The 12,159-nt window shown below is 46.3% G+C and overlaps 1 protein-coding gene across 1 annotated transcript in view; it reads left to right on the top strand.

The window, feature by feature from the left end:
- Positions 1 to 12,159, top strand: part of LOC142583188 (clotting factor B-like) — a 55,807-nt gene that overhangs the window by 33,704 nt on the left and 9,944 nt on the right. The window contains exons 3-6 of the mRNA XM_075693545.1: positions 717 to 898; positions 4,205 to 4,305; positions 7,761 to 8,014; positions 10,952 to 11,118. Of these exons, the coding sequence (XP_075549660.1) occupies positions 717 to 898; positions 4,205 to 4,305; positions 7,761 to 8,014; positions 10,952 to 11,118 (704 nt within the window). The remainder of the gene's footprint in view (positions 1 to 716; positions 899 to 4,204; positions 4,306 to 7,760; positions 8,015 to 10,951; positions 11,119 to 12,159) is intronic.

Here is a 12,159-nt window from a genome sequence, read left to right as displayed (position 1 = left end):
TAGCGTCCCTCTTCTTCGTGACAATATATGTAGTGTGTTTGTGTGTGCGTGCAGGTTTTTCAACAGCCATACTTACCGAAAATTATTGTTCAAAGCGTGAAGAAGCAATGGGAGTGTTAATGAGGTCTGCCCTGTTTGATTACGCTATTCGTCGCCGCCGCCACGGCCCCCTTTTTTGATGACAGCCATGCTCCTTATGCTGCCGTTGCTGTAGGACCACTACAACTAGAGAAATAATCTGAACAAGTTGGGAATATGGATGCCATTTTCGTTCTGATTGTGTTCATGTTTCGTACTCGCGTTCCTTTTCATGTAACATATCCCCACTTTGCGCAGAACTCACATGGTAGCGAAAAAAAAAAAAACTGCCGAAATGTGAACCCTGAACCCGCAAGCAGCAGCACCAGTCACTTGTGTCTGGGACTGCAAAAGTCGGCTGATCTTACTGAAATGGTAGCAACACGAACGGCGACACAAGCTGTAGGAATACGCAAGTCAACCAAAGCGGCAGTAAATCCGGTTTGCTCGGCCTCATTTCGTTTTACTCCGACTGTGCATGTAAACATGCTTAGATTGTCCGCGCTGCATGCTTTTATTGCCGCAGTCCACGGTTATGTGGGTCTGCATTATTGGGCTATCTACCAGCGTCAGTAAATATAGTCTATTTAGAGACCTCCCTGTGAAAGGAAATGTTGTACACGTTTTGCATCACGCAGAATGCGGAATTCTGGTCGTCCCCCAAGTCAACGCTTCTGCCACGACGAAGATACCGAAAACGTCCACGCTGAAATCGTCCACCAGTAGTAGCACCTCGCGGTCTACAAGTTCGAGTTCGACACGGTTTCCTTCAACTCTGAAGAAAAGCTACGTTTACTCGACGGCGACATCTCCTTCAAAGGTTAGAGATCTTCGGCAATTTATTTATGTTCGCTAATAGTGAATGTAGTTCAGGTGTATACGTGGGTTCCGAGGTCTTACACTAAACGTGTCGTTGATGCAAATTTATTTGGTGTGACAGATAGTACGTAACGTAGCCGCCGAAAGGAAGCAATGGAATTTAGCGTCAGACGCTGACTACCGTATCTTGCAAACTTGATTAAACTGCGAACTTTTAACATAAAAGAAAAATAAACTTTGTGACCTGAATGTAGGTGAAATAATTTTTGTTACACAGTACCAGACGTATGCCGTTCTAGTTGATGTGTTTGCCAATTAAACAACAAATGCAGTGCAATTGACTGAGGGACAACGCCTGCAATCATTGCTTAAAAGACAGTGCAGCAGACATTCAGTGGCCAAGGGCTGAACAAACTGTTTCCCTTTGATACCTGCTGAGCGGCACGCACGGCATCTTCAAAAATGCATTGTAATTTCACACTATATAAATATATGGTACTTAATAACACTATCTTCCAATCCGCTTGCTCAATAGTAGTGGGAAACTATGGAACTATAGATATTATAAAACCCGAGAGAAAGTCACAAAATGTCAACGGCACACAGAGAAAAAAATGCTACGATTTGCACTTAAAGTTGTTCAAATTTGCTGCTGTTAGTAACCATTAAGTGGGAGTAAGCATCAGTGCAAGCTGCAAACGGGGTAGACAATCTGTCACATTAGGGTGAAAGGAACGGCTTCAGAAAGCTACAGCGCTTGCGCTCCCTTAACTTTCGTACTGCCCTCCACGCACACGTGAAAGTCATTAGTAGTTTGAACCGATAGTTCCGACAACGTACTGTGAGAAAGGAGGGGAAGGCAGGCACGCCTTACGTTGTGAAAAACGACTTGAAATTGGGCGATGGCTCCGGACACTTGTTGTTGTCTTATGGAAGAAGTTATGGGTAGTTCCGCGCACTGATGAAGTATTTAATGATGGCTTCGCTTCGACAAACTCAAGGAAGAGTTTCACGAGGGAGGGAAGGTAAAGGCCGGCGTCCACCGACGCGCAAAAGCAGGAGCCAATGCTCGTGCTACGCAATCACGCCGGAGGACGGCAGCCTTCAAGGTATACATAGGCGGGCTGCGAAGTGAGCGATGCGGGAAATATATGCGAACCGACCGGGCCAACGCGGCTTCTGCATGTGCAGGCGAACGCGAATGCGAGCCGGCGAGCATCGGTGGCACCACCGCTGCGGGGCCACACACAGCCCACGCTGAGGCCCAGTGCAAACTTCGGGTACAACCTGAACCAGCGGAGCACGTCCGCCTACCTGACCACCACGCCCCCGTATTCGGCCCGGGCATCACCGCCGCAGCGGCAGGCCCCTGCGGCGGTGGCTCCGGCGCGGAGCCCGGCGCCCGCACCGGCGCCCGCACCTTCCGGCGGTGGCCACGTGCACTACAGCGTCTACCAAAGCAACCAGGTGGTGAGCAGCCACAACCAGTACGAGTACAGTGAGTTCCGAGGCTCCTCTGGCGACCGGAACCACATCACCGGCGGTGGCAGCCACCACCAGTATTGGGAGCCACCGCCTCAGAACCAGCGGGGCTACGCCGATGGCGGCGGCCGCGCGTCCAACGACTGGTACAGCTACAACACGTTCTCCAAGAGGCAGGCCCGCGCCATCCGCGACTGGGGCAAAGGGTCGCGCGGCCACGGCTTCGGCAACGACGTCCTCCTCCAGAAAGGCTTCTCGAGAGAGGACAAAAAGCGGCGCAACGACTGGGCGCCCAAGAAGAAGGCAAGGAATCGCTTACATGACGCCTTGCGTGGCTACTCTTGGTGGTCGGGGATATGATGGAAGTATCTCGTGCCTGTCGAAATGCTTCCGCGCGTAAAACGTCTATGGTATGGGGACGCATTTCCCTATCTCGCATCTCTTTTAACAACCTTTTGAAGATAATGTTTATTCGAAAGATTTTTCAGAGGGTAATTTCCTAACCTTCTGTGTAACTTGGCGCTATATGTGGTTCCAAGCAGCACATGTGTCGAGAACGGGGCCAACGTAAGCGGTGCATATAGCATGTTCTCGCTTGCTACTTTTCTAAAGTCACGACAGAGTCACGCAAGAACTCCAAGCGCTTGCCTCACATGCTGCGACCGTTTTCGCTAACCAGCATGGACGGTATCTATGCGGCCGCAGGTGGGTGTTGGCAGAGCGAGGCCGCCGGGAACCACGCACCGTCCGCGGCGCACCAAGCGGACGGGAAAAGTGGATGCCCGCGTGCCAGACCCGGACCTGATCAAGGCCATTGCACCGGCGGTCAGCCTCGTTGTGGGAGGCCAGGCGGATTACAACACCTGGCCCTGGATGGTGGGTTCCTCCCTACATTCTCTGCTATAGGCACGACACCCACTGGCCCGTAGGCACCTAACGCTGTGACTACATGTGCTTGCGCCATTCGGCCCTTTTTAGTGCAGTAATAATGCGCTCCGGAGTGCGTTTGCGCCGTCTGCCGGGGGTGCACTTAGAAAAAGTGCACCTGTGTTGCTACTGTCTATATCGATGGTGAACATTGGAGTGAAGTCAGCCTGGTTGAGCAAGACTTGAAATTGGACTCGATACACAAACAGCAACCAATTGGTTGGTGCAGGCTTATTAGGTTTAACGTAACGTTTCGAAGTATTTGGTTGGTGTTTCTTCAATTAGAACTATTCGGAAATGCAACTATGCTTGCGCTGCTAAGTTATTCGTGCTTCTGGTTTTTTTTTTTACTGCTGCATGTCACTTCAGTTTTGGACCCGCACTAAATAGAATACTCCATGGTAGGCTTATCCCCGCATACTAGGCCTTGACCGAAAGCTCTTTGTCGGCTTTAACTTCTCCACATATACAGACTTCTCCATAGTCCATATACGGGAACGGTATAGCATGGATGGATATATGGACGCATGGATGGATGTTATGAGCACAAAGTGGAGCACAGCGCCGCCCCTCGACTGAAGAATAAATTGCACTTCAAAAAGGCGCGGGCGCGACCCCATTTTGCGAGTGTTCGATAGATCATCATCCCAAACTCGCATGATCCGGCAAAGATGTCCAGCCACACTAACGGCAATGTGATTTTCGGGGGGCACGCCGTTGGCCTCATTTACATTTTCCTTCTGACTGCGGTTGTACCTCTCAGAGTAACAAAAGCACAAGCTGCATACGAACGCATTCGCGGATGATACTTGCACCGAGCCCAACGATGTTAAGCATTTTCAATATTTGGGTAAGTGGCTCTCATTAATGCTTTCTTTGCGTTCTTTGTTTTGCCCAGGCTGCAATACTAATGGGCAGCGAGCTGAAGTTCCTCTGTGGGGGATTTCTGATCAACGATCGATACGTTCTGTCGGCTGCCCACTGCTTCGAAAGGCACAGGTGAGTTACAGCGACTCGGGTTATATGCAGCACAAGAGCACTCGTGGAAAGTCATATTATGGCGCTTCTCTCTTCTATTATTGTCTTATTTACGTGTTCGTCCTTACGGCCCTAACGATCGATAATTTATATTGTAATTTAAGATAATAGAAAGAGTACGCCTACAAAAATCTAGAAAATCTATGCTAGTATTCACAAAGCCTTTGCTTCGTAAGAGGTGTTTACTACAACAGAATGCTAACTTGTGCTGGTTAGTACATGAAATTAAATAGTCCGTTTCCTTCTGCCTATCCGTTCTCTTGCGTCGCTACTCGATTTAACTTAAGCTATTCACGATTGGTCGGCCGCCTTCGCTAATAATATAACCAGCTTCAGAATTTGCTCGAAGTTGCTCTTACGAACAATACTAGCGTAAGAGCAATTTCGAGCCAATCCTGATGCTAACGCTATTAGCGAAGACAGTCAAGGAAAAAAATAATGAATACTGCGAATTCGGTCCCTGGTGCTTGTGCCGTGATTGGCCGATGCCCTTCATAATACCAATTATTGCTGAGTATGAATTTATAAAATTTATGAATTCAGGCTTTCGTTTTCACTTAATCCATTTAGTAATTCCAATGACGCTAATTTAACGATTATACTCCCCTAAATTGAGGCATAAGGCAAATGTGGAGTAAGTTAGACTTGCTGCTGTGAGTACTAAGTGCTAACCACTACGAGCAAAAAGAAGAAGAAAAAAAGGAAGGAGCTACGGACAGCACCTAAATACAAGATGCGACTTTATAACAAACGTGGGTCCGTATTCATAAAAAGTTGTTACTCTAGAATTGTTTGCAAGAAAACATTCCAGCCAATCTTGACGCTGGACTTATTACTAGCGAAGGCGACCGGCCAATGGCGAAGATAACTTACGAAAGAAAAGCGTTTTTAATTCGGCCCCTGAAACAGTTGACCATTTTCTTCTTTGCTGCTGTCGCTTCTCCGCAGGATGTTTTCTAGAATTTCCGACGAGTCATCTATAGCTTTAACTTTACCTCTTGGTGCATTTCATTTGGATGCCAGCCATGGGTGCATTATAGCAGCTCTCCATATTGATTATTACGTCTGGAAATTTTGCTGATATGTTGTAGGAGCGCTGATCGTGATGCCTTTCTCTTTCTCTCTCTCTCTCTTTTTGTGCGTGTGTCTGCGCGTGCGTGCGTATGTGCGCGTTGTGCCAAATGAAATTTTACTGTCATTGTGTCACGTAATATTTACTTTTTGATTGTTTATTTCGTTCCTTTCCTTGCACGTGTGTGGCTTATGTTTCCTTCTGCGTGGCCAATCTCCCTCTAGGTGTAAGCACTGCCTCTGGTAACAGCAAAAGCGAATACTTTATAGCTTTGCTAGCTTTGCTACCAACGGAAGGACATCCAGTACCTGACGTAGAATGTACGTCTGTCTTAAATGATACATTTGTAAAGGATTTTTCTCGCCTAGTAGTTAACAATGCACAACGTACCTTGCCATTACGTCATTACTTGCCCATGGACGCCATCTTTATTACTTCTGAGGGTATTCGTATAGTCATTAAGAAACTGAAAAAATCATCATCATGTGGCGTCGACAGCATCAGTACAAAACTCTTGAAAAATAATATTGAATACTCCTCTATCATTTTGGCATGCATTTTTTCACAGTCCCTGCAGCTATCTAGCCTTCCGGAAGACTGGCTGATAGGTAAGGTTGTGCCAGTTCACAAGTCTGGGGTAACACACAATCCATCAAATTTCCGTCCAATTTCACTCACATCTGTTCCATGTAAAGTTTTTGAACACATTATCTTCACTCACCTTGTCAATTTTCTTGAGTCGTACCAGTTTTTTACACCCTCACAACATGGCTTCCGCAAGGATTTTTCTTGCGAAACACAGCTTCTAGTCTTTACTAACGACCTGCATCATTTACTAGAATGATCGTGATTCTGGATTCACAATAGACTATTTTTTTAGATTACTCTAAAGCATTTGACAATGTTAGTCAGCATTTACTACTTTTTAAGCTCGGCCAGTTAAATATAGATCCTCATATTCTAAGCTGGATTCGAGCTTTCCTTTTTAACTGTACTCGGTTTGTTTCCGCAAATACTGTTGATTCCCAAGTCCAGCCAGTGATATCGGGAGTTCCCCAGGGGTCTGTATTGGGAACCTTACTTTATTTAAATTTTCATGAATGACGTACCCGATAACATTTCTTCAAAGGTTTGCCTATTTGCGGATGACTGTGTAATTTATCAGAAAATAACTGACCAAGTCGATGTTGCCTTACTTCAGACCGACTTAAATACCATACATTCCTGGTGACAAATGTGCAACATGGAATTGAACATTTTGAAATGCAAATCAATGCGCGTATCTCGCACCTTATTAGCACCACCACACTATCATATTGTTAATACGCCTCTTGAGTCTGTTTCATCTTACAAATATCTCGGTGTTAACATTTGTAGTAACCTATCATGAAACAATCATGTGAGGCACATCGTCACCAAAGCTAACCGATCACTTGGGTACTTTCGATGAAACTTCTATATGGCACCCGCATCACTTAAAAAGCTTCTCTACACGACTTACACTCGTCCGTCACTTGAATACGCATCATCTATCTGTGATCCCGCTGGTACTACACTGATAAACGAACCTGAGTGCAGAATCGTTCCGTTCGCTTCATCTTATCCAATTATGACCGCACAGCCAATGTTACCGTGATAAAGTCACTATTTAACCTTCCAGAACTTACAATTCGGCGTAAAATAGCCCGGCTCGCTCTTTTTCATAAAATTTACTATCACAGCAATCATCTCCGCAATCAGTTCATTAAATCCCCTCCTTTCATTTCATCTAGAATTGACCACCTCCAAAAAGTTGATGTTCCTCGTCGTAGAACTGTAACCTATTTTCCATGCATTTTTACCTAGAACCACCTCCGAATGGAATCAGCTGCCAGAAGCAGCTACAGCTATCACGGATACAATACGCTTTAAGGAATTCTTGAATAACATGCTTAACATTGCTTAATTATTTGTATTGAATTTGTTCTTCTGTTTTTTTTGCTTATTGTTGTTTTGTGGTTTTAGATGTTCAAATTACTCTGCTTTAGCTTGGTTGCGGCTGTTTTAGTTCATTTTTGTATTAAGCTGGTGATTGTTAACGCTTCTTATTGTGATTGTATCAACTGGTTTTCGAATTTTCGTCGGTAATATGCCCTCCCCTCTGTAATGTGCAAACCCTGAGGGTAAAAGAAATAAATAAATAAATCAATAAATACATAAATAAATAAATGGCTACACACAATTTATTCGCAAACCGCGACTGCTCTCAGGCTGCAGGCTAATGATATCCGAGTGATCGTTCCTTTCGTATAATGCGAACAGCGCGTGCACATGAACAACGGCAGCGGGCGTCTCTCTCTGACAGGCCGTCGCAGAAGTACGGCGTTCGCCTGGGACAGATTCGCGTGGACGAGGGCCGCGTGTACAACGTGGAGAGGTTCGTGCAGCACGAGGACTACGTGCGGCGCGAGTACTACAACGACATCGCGCTGCTGCGTCTCACCGAGTCCGTCCCGCTGGCGCTCATCAAGCCCGTCTGCCTGCCCGGCCCGGACCTCGCCCACTCGGACCTGGTCGGCAAGGAGGCCACCGTCCTCGGATGGGGAGACACCATGTTCGGTGAGCGCCGCCTCTCATTTCTTCGTCCGTGCCATTGCGAAAGGTGGTCAAGTGTCGACGAACGGTGACGTAATGTTGCAGAAAAGCGTGTTGGAAAGACCAAAGTCATTACTGCACGCTGGTCCGAGGCTTCGCTCCTGACCTGTGCCGAAACAACGCTATCTTGCGGCCGTCTGAAGCTGTCAAAAGGGGTTCTGTCTTATCACTCCACATAAAAAAAAGAAGAAGAATAAGAAGAAAAGAGCCTAAGGAGCAGGGTATGAATGGGTCACTGTCTTAACACGACACCTTGGCGAAGTATGGGCCATAGAAAAGCACATAGACCGTCGGCATGTACAGTCGGCGCCGAAAGCTTACGGTGAAAACGTTGAATTTCCGAGTAATTGCAATCATAGCCAGGTTACAATCATACAGCACTATGCTGTTTCAGGTTTCGCGGCCGGCTGCGGAAATACTAAGTTTTTTCTGACATACCGCGGTCCGTAAACTTTTGACGCCGACTGTCGCGACGGCGGTAACAGAAGTTACTTACAGGAAAATTTTTACTTACTCTTTCAGGTCCTGGAATTTTTTATTCGCACCAATAGCTAGTATTGTTGCGTCCCCCTTCCTCGCCGTTATTCTGAAGTAACGATGAAGGACGGGTTACGTCAGATTACTCCGTGGTTATATCGTCAGCTCGTCGTCTACATGCTGTTTATGATAACATGACATTTTAAGTTTTGTTTTCTTTTTTCAGTAAAAGTCTCGATATGAGTGACAGTAAGTTTTTATTACGAAGCAGCAGATGATGTTGTATTTTGCTCGTCTTTGAGGGTTACGTTGCAATTTTACATATCCGATGACTCTAATGCTATTTTCGGTTTGTAACCTGCATCGTGTTTACTTCGGCACTACAACGCGTCAGCCCTGCACTCCAGACGCGCTGATTTTTATAAAGCTGTCCATTTTCACGTTTTATAGGTAACCGAGGCCGTTTACCTTAAATAATAGTAATAGCCGCCCACAGTTCGGGTGTTTTGAGTGCATTTTGTCAGGCCGTATACGTTGACATTCGCAGTATAATTTGCAAGAGCAAACCATGTGACACTGCGGGGCCAGATGTCATGTTACAACATGACTATACTTGCGCTGAATTTAAGTGCATATTGCCCCTGGTAATTTTAATAACAGGGATGCGCTACCTCGACACCTCACGAAGAATAAACTAAAGCATCGAAGCCCGCGTTGCTGTTACCATGACTTACGGTAAACAGTGTCGATTTCATTTAAAGTATGCAAATGTGCATGTTACCGCGTTTCAAGTGCACCTTTTTGCGCTTTCGTGATGGAGCATCGCGGGCTCCTCGGGAAATACCCCATAGGATTCATTCCCCATAAAAGCGCAAACCAAACAACCACCCAGAGAAAGCACGCAAACAAATGACGGTAAGAGCGCTAACAACTGCACATTTATTCAGGAAACAAACATTATAAAAGCACAAAGCTGCGCTTTGCTCACTCGCCATGCCACTTCACAGAATCTCATCATGTACAACCTTCAACCACGTTGCGAAAGAGCTGTTTCGCCACCTAATAGTGTTAAGGAAGCTCGACTAACATGCTTATCACCATTCCAACTATCTCAATTTAACGTTCTTCTAACCCCATGGTAACTGCTAAGTCTCGTAATGAAAAAGGCAAATGCGCAAAGCCAAATGACTCATTTCCTAATTGTTTTAGCTCAATTTAGAATTTTCTTCTCTCTCTCTCTCTCTCTCTCTCTCTCTCTCTCTCTCTCTCTCTCTCTCTCTCTCTCATTTTCTTTCTTTTTGCGCTAAGCGGCGCAGTGGTTCGCTGAGGCTTCTTGCAGATTGGGACACCACGAGTTTAAAAGCGACACGCGTGCATAAAAGTGTAATAGTACACGCGTCGGTGTTTTTCCCCATTCGTTTATCTTGGTTGCTTTGTTTCATTCCGCTTTCACGGGGCTGCTTGGACCCCACCACAGCCTTCTATATATAAAAAGGAACGGTGGCGAGTAAAGGTCACGTGCCGAGGGAGAGCAAGGGCAACCACTCGACATGTCGGGGACTTTCGATGCGTTCGGTACTCTTGTAATAAACGCTTGCAGAAAACGGAGACTGCGGTTGAGTTGAAGTTTGGTGCAAGCCGCTTACCCGCCGTTGTTACTGTGGTACGATCTTAGCAAGTTGCTTCAGAGCACAAAAGAACACACTCACATGTACGAACACACTCATACACGCACACTTTAATGCAAGCGCTTCGATGTAACCTTGAAGTTACCAGCTCCCACTTTGCCCTTAGACCATTTCTTTTAGCGTTACGTCATGGTAATAAATTGGCGAAGTTGTGGGAATCGATGGTTGGATCAGGTCATGATTGTTTCACACCAAAAATTATGTCTTCTCTGATCCAAGCAGTAGATACAACTCCTATTCAAGTGAAAAACAAAATGGAAAGAAAAAAAACAACCCCCATCGCGTGGCCTCAATAAAACTTTGATGACAACATACTCTACACTGACGACGAACAACACCACCACCAAGAATGCACAACTAGCACATGACTTGCGACAGGCATGAGCTGCATCCAACTGCGCTCAAATAGTTGTGTAGACACTGAGGTGCACATAATTTCTGTGGCGCTAGAGAGTCATGTTAGGATGTGTGTGTGTGTCTGAGAGAGAGAGAGAGAGAGCACCCACATACATAGCACTATCCGCACTAAACTTACCAGGGGCTGGATTCACGAAACTTTTCTTTTCTAAGTACTCTTTGCCATTGGCCAGTCGCCCTCGCTAATGATATTCCAAACGTCGGGATTGGCAGGCGTCCACAGAGGTCCTCTGTGGTGCGTCATCGCGGCAACATGTGTGCCAGGTGGCGTTTGTGCGAGGCAAAGTGCCGAGAGCAGGACCACCACTCGCTTTTGCAGGTGGTCCTCGCAGCGACATTCTGCAGGAGGTGAACGGCCTGCCCGTTGTACCCGTGAAGCAGTGCAATGAGTCCTACTCAAAGCTCCGGGGCAACCCCTTCCGCCGGGGCATCACGTCCGAGTTCATCTGCGCCGGCCTCCCTCAGGGCGGCAAGGACGCCTGCCAGGTAAGGAACCCACCAGCAGCACTTCTCGCAGTCGCGTTCTGGGGCCTGAAGGAGCAACGTTCTCTGCACTGTACACATATGAACAGTTACAGCATGCATGCATTGCGAAGCTCGGGCACGTGTTTGCCGAATCGCTGCGCGAGCATGGAAAAGAAAGCCGACGTTTTTGTCAATGGCGACACCACAGATTTTCCTTCATCTTTTCTTTCTCTAACGGGTTTGGTTTTGATCTTGATTTATCATCTTGCTTGCGAAACACACGGGAAAAAATGTTGCATTATAGAGAAAGCCTGTTAGCTGCGGGCATCGTAACAGCCTCGTTGTGCTGTGCGAACCTAGGACCCTATTCACGAATCTTCTCTTATGAAGACCTGAGCCTATCTTCGTTAACCGGTGGTCGGGTTGCGATCGGCGTGATAAGGAGACGTTTGCCACTACAACAGCCAATCGCGATTAGTACGTACGTGAGATATGTTTTGTGAATACGGACTTTGAATTATCCTGTGGCCGTAGGGGTAGGATATTGACAGGAGCAAAGCGGGAAAAGGGGGAAAGGGGGAAGATAAGGGGTGGGTGGTTGAACGGCCACGCCATGCTTCTGCGATATTGGAGAAAGGAAATTTTCTCTTGAAAAGGCGTATCAAACTATCAGCTGAAGCGTTACCTTTCAATCACACGAACATGTGTTTGTAATACATTCCGTTGTGTATACGAATCGATAATGAGCATCGTAAGCCACTGCTCGCGATACAGTGATTGCGTTATTGCCTGGATGATATCAGGAGTTTCCGAATATTGAAATTTGTCATTATTTATTCTGTTTTGTTCTGTTATAAATTGGTTGATGTGGAGAGATTGAGGTATAACATACCTTGGCTACTTTATTTCTTTTTGATTCAACAGTAAAAACAAAGACAAAACAAAAAATTATAATTATTGTTATAGATACTGCTTCTTTCTGTTAAACAGCACTGCAGGCTCGTTTTATGCAATAACTGTCAACTCAGCGCTCTGAAAGTGAGCGCCACTATGAGCAGCAGC

This window comes from Dermacentor variabilis, chromosome 1 (assembly GCF_050947875.1).
Source record: "Dermacentor variabilis isolate Ectoservices chromosome 1, ASM5094787v1, whole genome shotgun sequence".
In the NCBI taxonomy this organism is placed as follows: domain Eukaryota; kingdom Metazoa; phylum Arthropoda; class Arachnida; order Ixodida; family Ixodidae; genus Dermacentor; species Dermacentor variabilis.
Note: the sequence above shows the minus strand (reverse complement) of the source record. Positions and strands in the feature narration are given on the sequence as shown.